General features: G+C 41.3%; 1 protein-coding gene across 1 annotated transcript in view; it reads left to right on the top strand.

The window, feature by feature from the left end:
* The window catches only part of GDA (guanine deaminase), a 115,152-nt gene that overhangs the window by 53,645 nt on the left and 39,811 nt on the right, over positions 1-21,696 (top strand). Inside the window, exons 2-4 of the mRNA XM_033237098.1 lie at positions 3,082-3,170; positions 12,447-12,618; positions 21,079-21,166. Of these exons, the coding sequence (XP_033092989.1) occupies positions 3,082-3,170; positions 12,447-12,618; positions 21,079-21,166 (349 nt within the window). The remainder of the gene's footprint in view (positions 1-3,081; positions 3,171-12,446; positions 12,619-21,078; positions 21,167-21,696) is intronic.

Raw genomic sequence — 21,696 nt, 5'->3', positions numbered from 1 at the left:
CTGCCTCAGCCTCCCCAATGGCTGGGATTACAGGTGTCCACCACCATGCCTGGCTAATTTTTTGTATTTTTTAGTAGAGATGGGGTTTCACCATGTTGACCAGGCTGGCCTTGAACTCCTGACCTCAGGTGATCCACCCACCTCGGCCTCCCAAAGTGCTTGGATTACAGGCGTGAGCCACTGTGCCTGGCCATGTTTCTTTTCTCTTGTTGCTTTTAGGATTCTTTCTTTATCCTTGATCTTTGAGAGTTTGATTATTAAATGCCTTGAGGTACTCTTCTTTTGACTAAATGTGCTTGGTATTCTATACCTTCTTGTACTTGGATATTGGTATCTTTCTCTAGGTTTGGAATGTTCTTTATTATCCGTTTGAATAAACTTTCCATCCCTATCCCTTTTCCTGCCTCCTCTTTAGAGGCAAATCTAAGAGTTACTAAATTTGTGGAGTTTTAGATCCTATGGACTTGCTTCATTGTTTTTTATTCTTGTTATTTTTGTCTCCTCTGACTGTGTATTTTCAAATAGGCTTTTTTTCCCACCCAGGCTGGAGTGCGGTGGCACGATCTCGGCTCACTGCAAACCCTGCCTCCCAGGTTCAAGCAGTTCTCTGCCTCAGCCTCCCAAGTAGCTGGGATTACAGGCGCCCGCCCCCATGCCCAGCTAATTTTTGTAGTTTTAGTAGAGAAGAGGTTTCACCATCTTGGCCAGGCTGGTCTTGAACTCCTGACCTCGTGATTCACCTGCCTTGGCCTCCCAAAGTGCTGGGATTACAGGCATGAGCCACGGTGCCTGGCCTCAAATAGTCTATTTTCAAGCTCATGAATTTTTTCTTCTGCTTGATCGATTCTACTATCAAACCACTCTGGGCTGGGCACAGTGCCTTACACCTGTAATCCCAGCACTTTGGGAAGCCAAGGTGGGTGGATCACGAGGTCAGGAGATCAAGACCATCCTGGCCAACATTGTGAAACCCTGTCTCTACCAAAAATACAAAAATTAGCTGGGTGTGGTGGTGCATGCCTGTAATCTCAGCTACTCGGGAGGCTGAGGCACAAGAGTCGCTTGAACCCGGGAGGTGGAGGTTGCAGTGACACGAGATGGCGCCACTGCCCTCTAGCCTGGTGACAGAGCAAGACTCCTTCTCAAACAACAACAACAATAATACTCTGATGCAGTCTTCATTATGCATTTTTCAGCTTCAGAATTTTTGCTTGATTCTTTTTAATTATTTAAATCTCTTTGTTAAATTTGTCTGATAGAATTATGAATTATTTGTGTTATCTTGAATTTCTTTGAGTTTCCTCAAAACAAGTATTTTGAAGTCTCTTTCTGAAAGGTTACATATCTTCCTGTCTTCTGGATTAGTCCCTGGTACTTTATTTAGTTCATTTGGTAAGGTCATTTTTTTCTGGAATGTCTTGATACTTGTAGATGTTTGTCTGTGCCTGGGCATTGAAGAGTTAGGTATTTATTGTAGTTGTCACTGTCTGGGCTTGCTTGTACCTGTCTTTCTTGGGAAGGCTTTCCAGATATTTCAAAAGACTTTGGTGTTGTGATCTAAGATATATCTGCTTTGGGGTGAATTCTGCCTGGCCTGGGATTCACTCTTCAGAGCAGTGGGCTTCCCTCTGGACCAGGGCAGATCCATAAATGCTGTATAGGAGCCAAGTTGGGGAACTGGGGACCCCAGGAGCCTGCTTGAAGTTTTATTCTTCTGTGGCTGAGCTGGTATTTAAAGTGCAAGACAAAGTTCCGTTTACCCTCTGCTTTCCTCAAGCAGAAGGAGTCTTGCCTCATAGCCACCACAGCTGAGAATGTGCTGAGTTTCACCCAAGACCCTCAACATAGTACCTGGGTATTGCTGCTGGTTATTCAGGGCCCAAGGGCTCTTCAGTTAGCAGGTAACGAATCCTACCAGGACTGAGTCCTTTCCTTCAAGGCATCAGGTTCCCTTTTGACCCAAAGTATGTCTAGAAATGCTGTCAAGGAGCTAGGGCCTGGAAAGACAGCCTCACACCCCTGACAGGTACCCTATCCTGTTGTGGCTGTCCCGGTATCCAAGATGCAAGAAAAAATCCTCCCCACTCTTCCCTCTCCTCTCCCTGAGTGGAAGGAAGGAGTCTCTTTTGGAGCCATGAGCTGTGTGGCCTGGAGTTAGGGGAGGGGAGGCACCCCTCCTGCAGCCACCCCAATTTGTGTCTCGGGAGGTTGTACTCCCCCCTGCCCAGTCTGTTGTCTCTGGGCCCAGTTCAGCACTAGGACTCACATAAAAGTTGCAGTCCTTGTGGCTTAGACTGCCTTTTAAGTTTATTAGGGCCCCTGGGCACTTTAGTCCGCTGTGGTCTGTGGCTAGGCTTGTGGAAACTCAAGTCCCAACTGCTGGGATCAGCAATTCCCCTCTGGCCAGGGCTGGTTTGAATACTCCCTCTGTGGGCAGACATCAGCTAAGTTTGGTCCAGTTTTGTTTTCCGCTATAACAGAACAGCACTGAGTTTAGTGGCTCATAATTGCTATGCTCTCCTTCCATCAGCGCCCATAAATGCTCTCCATACCACACCACAACGACCTGGCGGGTAGGGAAGGGGTGGCATATGCAATTCAAGGCTGGCTTTTGTATCTCTTCAGCGCCTCTTTCAGCGAGATGAAGTTAAAACCAGGTACCATGACTGCTCACCTGATTTGTGGTTCTTATGAAGGTATTTTTAATATAAATACTTGTTCAATGGGTGTCCTTGTAGGGGGTGATTGGTGGAGCCTTCTATTCTGCCATCCTGCTCCGCCTCTCCAATTAGCCACTTTTAATACCTTGTATCTTCAACTGAGAATGTTTGAGGTCTCACTTACATGAATATTAGGGCAGAAAAGGAGAAATCACACACAGCTTGTCTTTGGATGACCAAAAGCAAACCCTTGTCTTTTTTTTTTTTTTTTTTGCCTCTAAATGCAATTCCATTTGGTATCACATACCTTTTAACTCAGCTATAGTATAGTCTCTTTTAAGAAGATTTACATATTTAATAAAAACAAGTGACTATGACTCACTAATATGTGTTTCTTTTCTTTTCTTTCTTTCTTCTAAAGATAGTGTTTTTAGAAGAAGCATCTCAACAAGAAAAACTGGCCCAAGAATGGTGCTTCAAGCCATGTGAAATAAGAGAACTGAGCCACCAGTAAGTTGTTACTTCTTCCCTTTTACTGGGTGCCACTCATAAGCTTAAATTATAGAACACCTGCTTTGAGAGACAGAGACTTTTAAAAAATATTAATTTTAAAATAATTATTTTTTATTAATTATTTGTTAAGGGAGGAGATGGGAAGGAAAAGGTAAACAGTAAGCTGAAGGATGGAAACTTCAGAGAGCTAGAGGCTGCCATCGTTCATCCATTTCTTTAGCATATATTTGTTGAGCATGCTATGTGCAGTACCTAGGGTCTGGAGGTGAAAAAGATCTTCAAAGTCCTTGTCCTTACAGGGTTTACAGTCCATGGGGGACAAAGACAGTAAACAAGCAAACAGATACCTGAGCATGACCATGGTAGATTGTGATAGCTTCTATAAAGGAAGAAAACAAGGTGGGGTGGGTATGATAGAGGTTAACTATTAAGAAGTAGGGAGGAGGCCAGGCGTGGTGGCTCACGCCTGTAATCCCAGCACTTTGGGAGCCCGAAACGGGCGGATCACGAGGTCAGGAGATTGAGACCATCCTGGCTAACACGGTGAAACCTTGTCTCTACCGAAAAATACAAAAAATTAGCCGGGTGTGGTGGTGGGCACCTGTAGTCCCAGCTACTCGGGAGGCTGAGGCAGGAGAATGACGTGAACCTGGGAGGCGGAGCTTGCAGTGAGCCGGGAGGCGGAGGTTGCAGTGAGCCGAGATCACGCCACTGCACTCTAGCCTGGGCAACAGAGCGAGACTCCGTTTCAAAAAAAAAAAAAACAAAAGAAGTAGGGAGAAAAGAAAATTTGAGAATCAATTGGTTGGGGAAATTCAGAAGCCCACTTGAGCTGTGATATTATATTTCAACTACTTTTAGTGGTTTTTAATATTTGTTATATTTTATATATAACATGTATTTTATATATAACATATATTTAATATATGTTATACAGTTTTTAAAGAAATGATTGGGCCAGGCATGGTGGCTCACACGTATAATCCTAGCACTTTGGGAGGCCGAGGCGGGTGGATCACCTGAGATCAGGAGTTCAAGACCAGCTTGGCCAACATGGTGAAACCCCGTCTCTACTAAAAATACAAAAATTAGCCTGGTGGCGCATGTGGCACCTGTAATCCCAGCTACTCGGGTGGCTGAGGCAGGAGAATCTCTTGAAGCCAGGGGGCAGAGGTTGCAGTGAGCCAAGATCACTCCACTTCACTCTAGCCTGGGTGAAAGAACAAGACTCTGTCAAAAAAAAACAAAAAAACAAAAAACACTCAAGTTTCCTCATAGCCTACTTGATATGTTTTATGGAAATGGGAAACCTTTTTTTGATTATAACTTTTATTTTATTTTATTTGATATTTATTTTACTTTAAGTTCTGGATACATGTGCAGAATGTGCAGGTTTGTTACATAGGTATACATGTGCCATGGTGATTTGCTGCACCTATCAACCCTTCATCTAGGTTTAAGCCCCACATGCATTAGATATTTGTCCTAATGCTCTCTCTCCCCTTGCCCCCCAGCCCCCAACAGGCCCCAGTGTGTGATGTTCCCCTCCCTGTGTCCATTTGTTCTTATTGTTCAACTCCCACTTATGAATGAGAACATGCAGTGTTTGGTTTTCTGTTCCTGTGTTAGTTTGCTGAGAGTCATGGCTTCCAGCATCATCCATGTCCCTGCAAAGGACATGAATGGGAAGACGTTTTTAAAGCTAAAATATTTTATCTTGTTTCAGGCCAAATAAGTTCCAAGGCCAATAAAAGTGGTACCATTTATATTCTGAAAACACTGATAACTTGGAAATTGACTTTCACATAATATAGAGGAGCATTGTTTCACATAATAGAGAAACATTGAACTAGGAATGAAAATACCTGGTTTGAATCCACAGACTAGTTTTGTAGATGTTAAATGTGAGATAAGCCACTTTCCCTCTTTGAGCTCATCTAGACTATGAAGCTCATCTCTGGTCATAGTCCAGAGAGACAGAGTAACTGTTTATAAAGTTTCACTCCACCTGCAGTTCTACTCCTATCCCTTGCCTCCTTCCCTCTCCCTGCTGCCTCTCTATGGAGTTGGAAGTGTGTGGGTGGTGGGCATGGTAATGAATATAGTAGCTTCTGCTGTTACCATCTACTTCCTCTTCCCAGATTTTCACGTAAGAATCTATGATGAGGAACAACTGACATTGATAGTCTCCTCCTTGTGTGTCTTTGTGATGGAGGATTAGAAGAAGGCTTGGAAGTAGTTGAAGTGGAGGCTGAGATGGGATGAGAGAATGGCGGAAGTGGTTGTAGGATGAGGAGGAGGGTAAACGTAACTGTGGGTCTTCACATCCTTTTCTTCCTCTTTATGAGGTTGCTTTTGAAATTAAATCCATCAGAAACGCAGATTCTGGGGGCCGTATGTAAGCACTGCACACAAAGAAGTAGTAAGGTAAGAAATAATTTAAATTTTAGTAGAAGACTGAAGTCTTTGAAGAAAAATTATATTTAAAATGCAAAGAGATTCTTATATCAAGCATACAAGTTATGTGCAGTTGAATTTAAGTCATGATTAAAATACCATAAAGGGATGTCTCAGACAATTTTTAATAGACTTGGCCCAATACACAATGTATCTACAAGTCTATCTCAGTACCGTGTGGATTTTTTAAAAATGAAAATCACAGCTGGCGTACCATGGGCAGTGCTGTGGTAGGAGCGAATCAGATGGTGGCCATGGACCGTGGACAGGTTTGCAGGGCCAGGATTAGGGTGAGGGGAGTGAGGCATTCACCTCAGGCACAAAATTTAAAAGCAGCGGGGGAGGGGCAAAAATTCAGTAACCAAGATCAATACTTTTCAGGCAATATTTTAAAATAAAAAAATGAATCCATGGCCGGGGGCAGTGGCTCACGCCTGTAATCCCAGCACTTTGGGAGGCCGAGGCGGGCAGATCACTTGAGGCCAGTAGTTCAAGACCAGCCTGGCAAACATGGTGAAACCCCATCTCTACTAAAAATACAAAAATTAGCCAGGTGTGGGCCGGGTGCAGTGGCTCATGCCTGTAATCCCAGCACTTTGGGAGGCCTGGGTGGGCGTGCATCACGAGGTCAGGAGATTGAGACTGTCCTGGCTAACACGGCAAAACCCCGTTTCTACTAAAAATACAAAACATTAGCTGGGCGTGGTGGCGGGCGCCTGTAGTCCCAGCTACTCGGGAGGCTGAGGCAGGAGAATGGTGTGAACCCTGGAGGCAGAGCTTGTAGTGAGCAGAGATAGTGCCACTGGACTCCAGCCTGGGCTACAGAGTGAGACTCTCTGTCTCAAAAAAAAAAAAAAAAATTAGCCAGGTGTGGTAGCAGGTGCCTGTAATCCCAGCTACTCGGGAGGCTGAGGCAGGAGAACTGCTTGAACCTGGGAGGTGAAGGTTGCAGTGAGCCGAGATCGCACCACTGCACTCCAGAGAGTGAGACTCCATCTCAAAAAAAAAAAAAAAAAAAAAAGCAAAACTCATGATGAACAAAACACCAACATTTTAAATAAAGACAGGATGTTGTTTGTTGTACAGCCATGCATTTTTTTTTTTTGTGCAATGGAACAGTCACTTTCAAATAACCTGGATTCCCAGACCCACGGGGCCATTGCATTACTGGTAGGGCAGGTTGATGAGGGTGATGATGGTTTGGGTAATACACACATGTATTGATACATACCTGTATTGTTTTTTGATGATAAAACTTTATTAATGTTTTCCATTTGGTGAAAAGATGGGTGGATGTTCTGATAAGCATATATGGGGGATATATCTATATATAATTTTTTTTGCTCAGGTTATGATGTGCCTTGGCCAACACTGCAGATTTGGAATACCTGGGGGAAGTTGAGATTCTCTGAGGAAATTATGATGCTGATTAAGTAAAGTGAGAAGAGGAAAGCTGAAAAGAAGGGAGAAAGGAGAGCTTTTTTACCTTCTGCTGCAGCCTTCGGATCTCTTCTCTGCTTTGCCTGCAGCTGGGCTGTTAGTAGCTACAATTTAGCCATAAGTGATGTTGTGAGTGGAGAACCGAGTTTGAATCCTGGCTGAGCCACCAACAAATTGCAAGTCGAAAATAACTTGCAATCCCAGACCTTCCTTTTCTTCTCTCTGTAAAATGAGTAGGTGAACTCGCTGACCTCTAATGTCATGTGCACTCTCACATTCCATGCTTCTGTGTGTACAGATATATCTGTAATAAATCCTGGACTGTAACCTTGATTATCAGAATCTTTTTATTAATAATCATTTCACAATGCTTACTATTTCCTTAAAAGGATTGTAACTTTTCTGGGTGAAAAAAAAAAAAAATCACACTTCAGATGCAATAAATCCTTGCGCTTCTGTTGCCTCTGAAGACTTTGTACTCTGAATCATCTTTAACTCTCTCATCTCAGCTAGGAAGAACATGCTCATTTCCCCTACATGAAAAACATAGAGTGACTTGAACTCTTCTGCATCCTAACTTTCACTATCAAATATTTTAAAAGGGAACTCTCCATCTGCACAGGACTTTTTCAAACATTCTCTTTTTAGCACTTAGTGCAGTAATCAAAACATTCTAGAGACCAAGTGAGTACTTTTTAAAAGAAGAACTAAATCCTTCTGAAACTGGGTGTCTCCCCTGTTGATTGCACTGGGGTCTCAGGATTATTCCTGAAGTCACGCATTTTTGACAGTTTTTGGCACTAGTCACTGCCCTGTTCCTTCTTGAATGTCTCTTCGTTACTGTCCCTGACACCTCTCCATCCTGGGTTCCCTCTATCCTCCTCATAGTAACTCTGCCAAGATTGATCCTGACATTCTCTTTCTCAGTCTTACTCCTGAAGTCGAATGTGCTGCTTAAGATGTTGGTTTGTTTTTTCCTTCCACAGAGATCTCTGGCATCACCAACTTCTAGAGTTACTTATATAGAGAAGACCCTCAAATCTGAATCGTTTCTCTTTTTTTTTTTTTTTTTGAGATGGAGTCTCGCTCTGTCTCCCAGGCTGGAGTGCAGTGGCGCGATCTCCGCTCACTGCAAACTCCGCCTCCTGGGTTCACCCATTCTCCTGCTTCAGCCTCCCTAGTAGCTGGGACTACAGGAGCCTGTCACCACGCCTGGCTAAATTTTTGTATTTTCAGTAGAGATGGGGTTTCACCGTGTTAGCCAGGATGGTCTTGATCTCCTGACCTCGTGATCCGCCGGCCTCGGCCTCCCAAAGTGCTGGGATTACAGGTGTGAGCCACCGCGCCCAGCCCTGAATCCTTTCTTTAACTCTTATGTGACCTCTTATCCCACATCCCCAATTACTTCTTGGACAGTTGGCAGTCACACTTTGACACTAGGTTTAATATGGCATCATAACCCTCTTGCCATAAAAAACAGACTTTCCTTCTAGATTCTCTATTCTTTATGTCATATGTTCATGCTCACATACTCAAAAACTTACTTGCAGCCACGTGAAGTGACTCACGCCTATAATCCCAGCACTTTGGGAGACCGAGACAGGTGGATCACCTGAGCTCAGGAGTTCGAGACCAGCCTGGACAACATGGTGAAACCCTGTCTCTACTAAAAATACAAAAAATTAGCTGGGTGTGGTGGTGGGCGCCTGTAATCCCAGCTACTCGGGAGGCTGAGGCAGGAGAATTGCTTGAACCTGGAAGGCAGAGGTTGCAGTGACCCAAGATCGTGCCATTGCACTCCAGCCTGGGCAACAAGAGCAAAACTTCATCTCAAACAAACAAACAAAAAACTTACTCACTTTGACTTACTTCTCTCCTTTGTTTCCTAGAGCTAATAAAACATGAAGTTTTTTTTTTTTTTTTTTTTTTTTCCACATTCATCCTTTTCCTTTCTGTATCCACCACCATGGTTTTTATTTAAAAGTATCCCCACTGGGAGACTCGGGAGTCACTCAACATGTGGCCACACCCCTAGATTCATCATCCTAAACCCTAAGCTCAATATGTCACAGTCTGCCAAAGGAAAAAACTACAACACATATTCTCATGATTCCCTTTGTCTTAGCTCCCCAATAACACATGTATGTTAATTCACTAAATTGAGTATTCAAAACTCTTTAAAAAAACTTTTTTTCTTGTTTTTAGGAAAAATTTTTATACAGCAAAATACAGAGAGCTCAGATACATAATTTGATAAGTTTTGGCAAATATGTATCTACCTACATAACCAGCGCACCAGTCAAGATGTAAAACATTCTTTTCCTAGAAAGTTCCCTTGAGCCCCTTCCAGTCTCTACTGCCCCGATAGACAGACATTGTTTGTCTTCTCTCACACAGATTACTTTTGACTATTTTTGAACATCATATAAATAGAATAACTCAATATGTACTCTTTTGTGTCTGAATGCTTCCATTCAACCTAACGTTTTTGACATATTCATATTGTTGTATCTATCAGTTCATTCACTTTTATTGCTGCATAGTATTACACTGAACCACAGTTCGTTTATCCATATTTTCTGGTGGTAGATATTTACATTGCTTCCAGTTTGGGGCTAGTATGCATACAATTTCTATGAACATTCTCGTACAATTCTTTTCTTAAACCTATGTTTTATTGCATTTGGGTAAATAGAAGTGAAATTGCTCACTAAGACTTTTTATGTCTGAGACCAGATCTACCTCTTTCTATTTTCTCCTTTTCCCTTCTTCCTCCTCCTCCTTTTTTTTTTTTTTTGAGATGGAGTCTCGCTCCCTCACCCAGGCTGGAGTGCAGCGGTGCGATCTTGGCTCACTGAAAGCTCCACCTTTCAGGTTCACACGGTTCTCCTGCCTCAGCCTCCTGAGTAGCTGGGACTACAGTCGCCTGCCACCATACCTAGCTATTTGTGTGTGTGTGTGTGTGTGTGTGTGTGTGTTTAGTAGAGACAGGGTTTCACCGTGTTAGCCAGGATGGTCTCGATCTTCTGACGTCGTGATTTGCCCGCCTCAGCCTCCCAAAGTGCTGGGATTACAGGCGTGAGCCACCGCGCCCGGCCTCCACCTCCTTCTTTTCTTCTTCCTCTTCTCCCTTCTCCTTCTCCTTCTTCTTCCTTTTCTTGCTTTTCTTCTTCCTCTTTTTCTTCCCTCTTCCTCTTCCTCCTCCTCTTCCTTTTCTTCTCCTTCTCCTCCTTTCTCTTCCTTTTCCTCTTCTCCTCCTCCTCGCCTTTTTCTTTCTCCTCCTGTTTCTTCCTCCTCTCTCTCTCCCTTCATTCACCCCGTAATCTCCTCAACTAGATTATAAAGTCTTTGAGGACAATATGCCTTATTTTTCTCTGGACTCTCCACAGGGCTTGGCAGAGTTTCCTAAACATAGTAGACATTTGGGAAATATTATTTGGTTAAACGATTTAACTGCATGAGGAAGTTACACTGCTATTCTATTTTATGATGGGAGAGAAAGCAAAGACCCAAAGGACTGACATTGTGGAGAGGTCAGTAACTGATACCTGAGAGAAATCCATACTCCACTTTCCCTTTCGGAGTGCTTCCCACATTATAGGCCCACTTAATGCTGACTTCTTGATGTCCTTAAAAGTTCTTTATTTCCATAGTTAGTGAATTAACAATTCCATCACGTGGAACGTAGTGACCAAGAGTACTGAACCAACAAACTGCCTGGATTTAAATCTCAGCTCCAAAGCTGACTAGTTAACAGTTACCTTTTTTCAAGCTACATAAATTTCCTGAGCTTTAGCTTACCCTTATGTAAAGGAGGGTAACAGTACTCTCATACTTCGTAAGTTTCTTGTGAACATTACATCATCATCATCATCATCCATAACATTTATTGATGCTTTCCATTATCTAGGCATTGTTCTTACACACACTGAATACATCCTCACAACAGCTCTATGATGCTACTACTATCTCCATTTTACATAAGGGGAAACTGAGTCACACAGAAATTTTTTTTAAAAAAAAATATGTCAAATATCTAACTGCTGATTTATGGTCAAACCTGATTTCAGATCTAAGCAGGCCAAAACCAGAATGTATACACTTAACTGCTGCCCACAGATGAGATGATGTATGTAGAACGCTGTGCCAGTGCCTAGTGAATGTACATATTCAGGAAACATTAGCTGCCGTCACCATCATTATTATAATAACTGACTACAAAAAAGCTAGTCTTTTCCATGTGATGTAGAGGCTTTCTTGTAGTCAGACAAGATCAAGATGACCACTGAGTCTGCCATTCCTTGCTCTTATTTTAAAATAAAGCATTTAGAGTTACTCATGGCTTTATTAGGCTTACAGTTAGGTGGTATGTATACATTTGATTGATAGCATGAGGAATTCTTTGTGATGTCAGGTTTCAAGTTCAAGTTGCTTATGTGATTGAATGTTTACCTAGGATAATGGTGGCAGTAGAGGGTCCCATCTTTTGGCAAATATCTGTTTGGATGAGGTTGGATACTTAATAGAGACTGTGGTGAACTGCATTAGCTCTTTAGAAAAACATTAAGTGTCTGTCAGCACCATACTGCCTCGATTCTGTGGGTACTGCTTCTGAACACTTTCCAGGACTTTCTAATTTTAAGAATTAATAGAAATATGAATATGAATTGGTGGATCATGGTGGCAGCATTAGTGATCACAAGCCTCCTGAGCATGGTTGCCACAGCATCATAACTCCCTCTTCACTTCACCACTTACACCACTGCCCGTTTGTGGTCCATCTCCTGAGATCGCCTGTCCCTAACCAGCTTGCTCTTGCTGCTTCTATTTCGGAACTCAGTTTCTGTAACACCTGGGAAAAGACTAGGTTTCTTGTGGTCAGACAAGATCAAGATGACTGCTGAGTCTAAAATTGCAGCCTGTCTGTTTCTCACCTTTAGTCCCCCTTAGTGACTCGTGTGCATATTCCTCAGCATGGCTATAGAAGTTTTAAAGACCTCCTCTTCCATTCTTGCTCTCTGACCTACAGCCACCCGTTGTGAGAACGAAGTCTCAGGATTAAATCAGGGCTCCCCTCCTTTCTTGTGCCACCACTGCTTTGCCTCTTCTCAATGCTGTGTTTTTCCCTCCCTCCATCATCACTGGTTAACCCCCCACCAGCTATTCCAACCTAGGAGCTATATCTCTCCTAGCAGAGCTTCATTTTTATGTCCTGACCTCTAAATAATTGGAGAATTTACAGTTGTCTGATTGCATCACTTATAAACCTGTGTGGGGTGAACAGTGAAATCATGCTTGGGAAAAAATGTGATTTAAAAAATACGGAAAATGACTAAAGATATTATTAAACACTTTTCTTCTCATCTTAATTTCCAGTGAGTTCTTCATGCCTGGGCTGGTTGATACACACATCCATGCCTCTCAGTATTCCTTTTCTGGAAGTAATGTAGACCTGCCACTCCTGGAGTGGCTGACCAAGTACACATTTCCTGCAGAACACAGATTCCAGAACATTGACTTTGCGGAAGAAGTATATACCAGAGTTGTCGTAAGTATCTTGTGTGTGAGTACAATATTCTGTTGGGTCATCTATAGGAGTATCATTTTCCTAGGATAGATTTAAATTATAAAGCCTAGGCAGTTAAGCCTAAGATGGGCCACAGAGAATTTTTAAGTTTTTTTTTTAACAGTCCAGTGAGTTTGTGACTACCTCACGTACACAGCTAGTCAGTGGCAAAGAGAGAATTTGAATCCAAGTTTCCAAAACCCCAATCTGGTGGGTTTACGTTACTCTTTTACTTCCTCTGTTTTACTTTACTAAATTTGGGTTTACTGAATATGTGTGTTTCCCTGCTCCTGCCAATCCATAATGCTGTTTTCAGGACCATATGGATTCATTATGTGACCTTTGCAGAGTTAACGTGACTCACTTTTCCCATCTGTAAAAAATAGAGATCATGATAGTACCTATTTCACAGGATTCTCATGATAATTAAGCAAGTTAATATTTGTAAAATTCTTAGAATAGTGCCTGGCACATGGTAAGAGCTCTATTTGTTTGCTTTAAAAATAGCCAAGGAAATTTAAAATTAAAAATTTAAATTACTGTTAGAAGGGATATTGTGTTACTCTGGGAGCTTTGCAAGGAGGCACTTGGTAATGTGACTTGAGCACTGGCACCACTAGAGGGAACTCTAGGGCTAGTACAGTCATTGAACAGTGGCAGCAGTGTGTGCCAGCCATATGTTGAAGGCTCTGAAAGTGTCCTTCCTTCTCCTCTTTCAGGAAAATCAGTTATTTTCTTTGTACTCCAATCCTATGCCCAGAACCAGAATCCACTCAGGAATCAGAAACAGTTTCTGCAGTAAAGGAGCTAAAGCGGAAACGCCGCCTTATCTGACCATTACGTCTCGGGTGTTCAGCGCACTTGGTCTGAACACTCATGGATTTTTGTCGGACCCATTGATTCCTCCTAAGGTGTTCACTACATGTGGTGGTGGCAGTATTATAAGCCTTCCACATCTACTGACCTAACCACCTTGCCAGTTTTTTTGGTCTTGCATCATTCCAGCCTTAAAGAGTAAAAGCAAGTGCTAACTTTTTTTTTTTTTTTTTTTTTAAGACAGAGTCTCACTCTGTCACCCAGGCTGGAATGCAGTGGTATGATGGCTCACTGCAACCTCTGCCGCCCAGGTTCAAGCAATTCTCCTGCCTCAGTCTCCCGAGTAGCTGAGATTACAGGCACCTGCCACCATGGCTGGCTAATTTTTGTATTTTTAGTAGAGACGGGGTTTCACCATATAGGTCAGGCTGGTCTTGAACTCTTGACCTCAAGATCCACCGGCCTCAGCCTCCCAAAGTATTGGGATTACAGGCGTGAGCCACCGCGCCTGGCCGAGCAGTTGCTAACATTTATACGCTTGCCTCACGTAATTATAAATTCGGTGCAATTGTGGATCTTACACATTTAGCATGCACCACATGACACTAGAAAAGCTGAGAAGGACTAAAGCTGTGTATAAAGTAGCTGGCGCATTGTGTTAATGAATGATGTTAACCACACCAAATCTTTATTCTCAAAATTTATTTATACCTCACATTGTTCTAAAAGAATGTGAGATAGCTGAAAATTACGTAATATACAACAAAAGAAAATGAGTCATGAAATAAAGGCAAAGAAAACAAGGGGGAGGGAAAAGTAAAATAAAACCAAGAAATCAGTGTCTACTGTGGGGGTCTATGCATTTGTTAGTTTGTCATGAATTTGGCTTTACATTTCTAGAACCTGACCCAAAGAGGGAAATCAGTTATGAAATTTACATTGCTTTTATGATTAAAAAACACATTTGTTAAGGTAAAGCATATCTATGCTTCATACTGAAACTCAAGAAAATTAGTCTCAGTATTCCTTAGTATGGATAGACACTATGCTGTCAAAATATATATTGTAAAGATGCTATACTACCAAAAAGTCCAGATAGATCATTCTTTTATGTTTAGAGAGAGAGAGTATCAAGGACTATATATTTTTCGGGCAATATTCCATATAAATTATTTCTGACATCAGAGATTTGTTCAAGTATTTGATGTCAGGCCGAGTGTGGTGGTGGTTTAAGTATTTGATGTCAGGCCTGTAATCCTGGCACTTTGGGAGACCAAAGTGGGCAGATCACCTGAGGTCAGGAGTTCAAGACCAGCCTGGCCAACATGGCGAAACCCTGTCTCTACTAAAAATTCAAAAATTAGCTGGGCATGGTGGCATGCACCTGTAAGCTCAGCTACTCAGGAGGCTGAGGCACGAGAATCGCTTGAACCCAGGAGGAGGAGGTTGCAATGAGCCAAGATCAGGCCACTGCACTCCAGCCTGGGTGACAGAGCAAGACTCTGTCTCAAATAAATAAATAAATAAATAAATAATAAATTGGAGAGCACATCTCCTATGTTTCTTATGTGTCTGAGAATGAATGAGTGTGGGCCCACAAACTTTTAAGCTGGAGGCACTGAGGGTATGGCTGACATCTGTTTAAGGGTATTGAGATGTGTTAACTAGCCACGTAGCCTACTCAGTGGGCTGAGCTCAGTGGGAATAAACAGGAGTAGCTTTGGGTTTCCTTCCTCCCTTCCTTCTTCCCTTTCTCAGGGGTCTCCCTGTCCGGTCCCTTTACTGTAATTAGGGCAGTTCCTGAACTTTCTAATGTTTTCAGTTCATTCTAGTTGTTGAAAGAAAAACTTCACACAAATTAAATTTAACAGAGTAAATTCAGCAAAGAACGATTCCAGAATCAGGCAGCTCTCAGAACCAGGAAAGGTTCAGAGAACTCTGCCCAGCAATGTGGGCAGGCAGCATTTAAGACAGAAAATGCAAGTGAGGTCCAGCAACAGCTTGATTGTTACAGCTCTGGGTTTGCCTTATTCAAACTTGTTCTGATCACTTGGCACCTGTGACTGGCTAGAGCTCAGCTGCTGTGACTGGCTGAGACTCAGCTATTTGTTACAAAAGCATATTACTAATTAGGCTTTCAGTGAGTTGATATACTAAGTTAGGTTGCAGTTCCTTATGAACTCAAAGTTGAGAAGCATGCTCAGGCCAAATTTAGTTTAGTTTAACACAGTCCAATTTGAAGCTGCAATTTCTCATTCATTAAAAGCTTCTCCCCACATAAGCCACATACCTCCTGGTTTAGGCCGGACACTGAGGGAAGGGGCTTACTGTCAGTGTTTGTGTAGTGCTTTTTTTTTTTTTTTTTTTTGAGACGGAGTCTAGCTCTGTCGCCCAGGCTGGAGTGCAGTGGCGCGATCTCGGCTCACTGCAAGCTCCGCCTCCCGGGTTTACGCCATTCTCCTGCCTCAGCCTCCCGAGTAGCTGGAACTACAGGCGCCCGCCATCTTGCCTGGCTAGTTTTTTGTATTTTTTAGTAGAGACGGGGTTTCACCGTGTAGACCAGGATGGTCTCGATTTCCTGACCTTGTGATCCACCCGTCTCGGCCTCCCAAAGTGCTGGGATTACAGGCTTGAGCCACCGCCCCCGGCCTGTAGTGCTTCTAAGTAGCCCCTGCTTTCCATTTTGATTTCATCTTTAAGACTGTAGAAAAGTGCTTAAAATTTTGAAAATTTAGAAAAATTTAAATTACATGCCTGTTTTAATTTTGAGTTTTATTTTAGTTTGGTTAGTAAATGTAATGTGTCATTTTTCTTGGGGATAGCTGAGATTTATGACCGAATAAAAGGTTAATTTTTATGATTATTCTGCAATTTTTTAAAAGAAAACTGTGTTTTCTCTGTTGATTTGACATTTTTTTCTGTCTTTATGAGATGAAGCTGTTAAAAGTCTTGAACAGTTCTATTATTTTGCTCCATATTCTCCCATAATGGTGAGACAAGAGCATTTTCTTTCTTTCTTTCTTTTTTTTTTTGAGACAGAGTCTCGCTCTGTCACCCAGGCTGGAGTGCAGTGGCCGGATCTCAGCTCACTGCAAGCTCCGCCTCCCGGGTTCCGGCCATTCTCCTGCCTCAGCCTCCCGAGTAGCTGGGACTACAGGCGCCGCCACCTCGCCCAGCTAGTTTTTTGTATTTTTTAGTAGAGACGGGTTTCACCGTGTTAGCCAGGATGGTCTCGAACTCCTGACCTCGTGATCCGCCCGTCTCGGCCTCCCAAAATGCTGGGATTACAGGCTTGAGCTACTGTGCCCGGCCAAGAGCATTTTCATTCTGTTCCCTTCTTCATCCCTACCCTTTTTGCCATGTCCTATGGTATATCATCTGAGATTTTAGTTCCATTTTTTTGTCATGTATACTGTATTTAAGAAATATTTAACTTTTAAGTTTAATTTTAAAAAATTATCTCAATTTAATTCCAGTTTTTTATTTATTAACATCTGCACTTAATTTAACAATGAGGGCTGGGCACAGTGGCTCATGCCTGTAATCCCAGCACTTTGGGAGGCCTAGGCGGGTGGATATTACCTGAGGTCAGGAGTTCAAGACCAGCCTAGCCAACATGGTGAAACCCCGCCTTTACTAAAAATACAAAAATTAGCCAGGCATGATGGTGGGTGCCTGTAATCCCAGCTAACTCAGGAGGCTGAGGCAGGAGAATCGCTTGAACGCAGGAGGTGGAGGTTGCAGTGAGCCAAGGTGCTCCATTGCACTCCAGCCTGGGTAACAGAGCAAGACTCCGTCTCAATAATAATTATAATTATAATTTAACAATGAACTTTGCTTTTTATTTTGCAACTTGGATCCCTGTCTTCATTCATTTTTGTTGGACTATATCCTCTGACAATTCTTTCCAATCAGGTGGGTGATAAATATTCTAAAACCTAGAATTATCAAAAATGGCTTTACTTTTTTTTTTTTTTTGACTCTTGAACAATGCCTTAGCTGTAGAGAGAATTCTATTTGAAATTATTTATCAGCATCCAATATGCTGACATCATTCCTGATATTTTGAAATTATAATTGTTGATCATCTCAATTCATTCTCAGTTTAATTCTTCAGTTCATTCTCTTTAATACATAGTTCTTTCAATAGGAGAACGCCTGCCTTCCTTCTGTTTCTAGGAATTCTGTTATTTTTCCTTCTGTCTCTCTCTTTCTGAGTATATTCCTCTCTTCAATATATTCTTTCTTTTGATAATTATTATTAGAAAAATGTTGAGACTTCTGTTCTATTTTCATGTCTCTAAACTTTTCTTTCATACTACATTCTTAGGAAATGGTATGGGCCAATTTTGTAAATCATTAATTCACTCTTACTATTTATAATAACCTGTTCCTCTTTCAAGGATATGACATCCTGTCCTATTCATCGAAGTATGCTATTTTTCATTCATTTTATGTCTCTTGTTGTTTTAGTAATTCTGCTTCCTCAGGTGTTCATTCAGTAGATATTTACTAAGCACCTCCTAGAACCAATACACTTTTCTAGTTGCTGGAGATTAAATTTGATACCTTTGTCATGGTATTGGCTTTTCACCTGGATTTGTGATGGAGAGTTCATCCTTGTCTGTAACTGACAAGTTCTAAACATTCTCTACTGGTAGCCAGATCTTTTTGTTTTACATGAAAATTGTCTTAATATTTGGAAAAATTGACAGGTTTCCAAATTCTTTTGACTTTTGGGACTAACCAATGTTGCTGAGTTCTCGTTTGCTTTTTTAAAACAATTGACTGGGCCAGGTGCGGTGGCTCATGCCTGTAATTCCAACAACTTTGGGAGTCTGAGGGCAGGAGGATCACTTGGAGTCATGAATTCAAGACCAGCCTGGGTAACATAGCAAGGGCTTGTCTTTAAAAAAAATAGCTAGGCATGGTGGCATGCATCTGTAGTCCCAGCTACTTGGGAGGCTGAGGTGGAAGGCTCTCTCGAGCCCAAGAATTCAAGGTTACGGTGAGCTGTGATGTGTGACGGCACCACTGCACTCCAGAGCAAGACCCTGTCTCAAAAAACAAAACCTAAAATAGCAACAACAACAACAAAATGCAACACACTGAATCTTGTTAGAGGCTACTGTCCAAGGAACAGCATGTTCCTTTCTATTATCCTAACTCCAAACTATTTCAATCCTACAGACACTTGAGCTTCTGATGTCAGTATTAGTCAAGAAAACTCTCTTTTTTCACAAAGGAGGAAACACGGAATGTAAGCAACTTTCTCAAGGTCACATAGCTAATCACAGGCAAAACATCAGCAAGAGCCACCATCTGGAGGGTTTTCCTCTGCACTTTAAAAGCTTCTGCTAAAGATATGCCCCAAAGTACTCAATTCACTAGTCCTTTTTCCAAGTGTTCAGACAGGTCAGGCAATATCAGTTCCATTTTCTTTCTTGAGGATCTTCTCACCTCCTCCCATTCTTTTGTTTCTGGTCAGCATTCTCTCTGGCACTATGGTAATCTTGGTATTCTCTTTGCCTCTTTCCTGCGTTTAATGCCCACTCCCTGGATCCAGGAATTAACTTTTCTTTGGATTACTTTCATGTTTTACTAAAAGACAGTTTCTAAAAAATTCCTAAGAAAGAGTTCATGGAGAGCAACATTTTCAAGTCATTCGGTACTTAATCATATTTCTATGCTACCTTCACACTTGGTTGATAATTTACCGGGGTATAAAATTGTATGTTAAAAAATAACTCCTGTTGTGACCAACAACTTATATGTACTTGTGGGAAGACCTCCTTTTGAATTGCTAGAACATGAGCATTGCATTTTTTTGCAAGTAGTTAAGTGTCTGTGTGTCACTGTGGCCCTTAGAAAATTTTCTAAAGTACTTAGAAAATAGAAAACTATATAATAGAGTGTTTTTTATTTTCTAAGTACTTTGATTATTTACTTAGGATTTTTCGTTACAGAATGATATATATGAGTTGAATATGAAGGCATTGTTCTGCTTCCAGCATTGTTAGTGAGAAATCCGGTGTCATTGTGAGGTCTGTCATTTATCTGTGACCAGTTTTTTTTTTTTTTCCTGGAGTTTTTAACATCTTTTCTCTACTTACGGACTTAATATCTCACAATTATATGCCTTACTTTGGGTTCTCTTTTTATTCCCTGTGCTGACAATTCTATGAGGATTTTAATTTTGGAGATGAATATTATTTTTCATATTTTTGTCCTTTCCATTTATTTTAAAAAATTAGATTTCTTATTCTAAACTTCGGACTGCCTAGATTGAGCCTAATTTTCTTATGTTCTCACCTTTGATTTTCATCTTTTCCTTTTCCTGAGCAATTCTCTTGTAATTTATCCTACAACCCTCCCACTGGCTTCCACATTTCATTTATAATATTTTTACTTTTGGAGAGCTCCTGCTCTCTGATTTTCATAGCATTCTGTTCTTGTTTTGTGGGTGCAATAGTGTCTTTTATTTCTTTGAGGATGTGAGTCATAGTTGTTTTCTTTTAACTGAGTTTTCTTCTGACCTTATAGATTATGTTTCCTCTAAGATTTTTTCCAGATTCTTTCTCCCCCTCCTTATCTTTTTGATAATAGATTCCCTCCAATGCCTATCAAACCCTGGACATACATTCATACTGTGATGCTGTAAGGTGCTGATTGGTAACTTCATTATAGGATGAGTAGTGAAGGCAGTGAATTTGGGTCCCAAATGTCATTGTGAAGACATCTTTCTTTTAGAGCCATTCATTTTCTCTAGAAAAGAATCCTCTAGTCCCCTGCCAGGAGTTGTGGGAGTATTACATGCGGTATTCTGAGGAAAATGACTGAGTGCCCTTGAGGTTGGCCAGATTTTCACTTAAACCTCTGCTTTACCTTCTCTCTTGGGGCTTGTAACCTCTAAATACTATCCAGGTTCTATAAAGAGTAAATCTCTCCTACAAGGAAGAGGTTAAGGGTGGTTGGCTGATTTCAACAAGGTTCCTACCATTGTTTAATCATACCCACACAAACTTCCACCCAATCCCCTGCTAAAACCCACACACTTCTCTCCTTCTTTCCAAGTTGCTTCCAGGTTCTTGTCCATGTTTTTTGTCTTCTGAGAAGATGATGAAATATTTTCTCTGCTCATGCTTCTCCTCTCATGTTCTTCTTGTGGGTTAATAACGTTTGTACTCCTTTACTGTTATGTTAGTTGTAATTTGCGAAGGAAAGGAGGTATATGTGATCAACCTTGCAGGTTGAGCTAAAAGTCTGGCTGAATATTTTTATTCTGTAGTAGAAGAAAAATCTTATTTATGTACTCCCAGATGCAATAAAATTTGGATATCCTTAAACAATCCTAAGAAAGAAGGAATTCATTAGTATCACATTTTAATGAATTCTGAAGCACAGAACTGTGTGAATCCAGAAAATATCAGAAGTATCAGCTTCTCTTCCAGCTAACTTTTGAAATATAAATACTTTTTGCCATTTACCTAACTACTCTACATCAAGATGGCATACCTTCAAATAAAAACATTTTAAAATTAAAAACTAAAATTCTGTTTTCCTCTGGATGTATCATGTGACTTTTCTGAGCACACGTGATTCATGGTTTTTGTGATTTATTTTTAGAGGAGAACACTAAAGAATGGAACAACCACAGCTTGTTACTTTGGAACACTTCACACTGACTCATCTCTGCTCCTTGCTGAAATTACAGGTGAGCAAGTGAAAGCATGATTTATGGGCACATCAAGCAAAGACAGCCAGACCATCGTGGCAAACAACTCACATGTCCCTGTGGGCAGATCTGCCTTTTAATTGCTAGAACATGAGCATTTACATTCTTTTGCAAGTAATTAAGTGTCTGTGTGTCACTGTGGCCCTTAGAAAATTTTCTGAAGTACTTAGAAAATAGAAAACTGTATCATAGAGTGTTTTCTATTTTCTAAATACTCTGATTATTTACTTACAATTTTTGGTTATAGAATGACATATATGAGTCTGAATTTTGTGTATTAATTTAGGGCTTTTTAGGGAAACTTTACTAATTCTAGCTGTGGTAATAGTTTCTTACATCAGCAGATACATGGTGGCTGTTGGTAGAGCTGTTGACTAGAGTCAGGGCACTGTGCTAGATGCTGGGAACACAGTGAGATAAAAAATAGTCTCTGCCCTTGAGGAGCCAGACAGAATACCTACACACATTGATTACTAACCTTAGTAACCTCTATGGTGCTGTTACTAGAC

This window comes from Trachypithecus francoisi, unplaced genomic scaffold (genome assembly GCF_009764315.1).
Source record: "Trachypithecus francoisi isolate TF-2019V2 unplaced genomic scaffold, Tfra_2.0 Lachesis_group16, whole genome shotgun sequence".
NCBI lineage: Eukaryota > Metazoa > Chordata > Mammalia > Primates > Cercopithecidae > Trachypithecus > Trachypithecus francoisi.
This window is presented reverse-complemented; position numbering and strand designations above follow the sequence as displayed.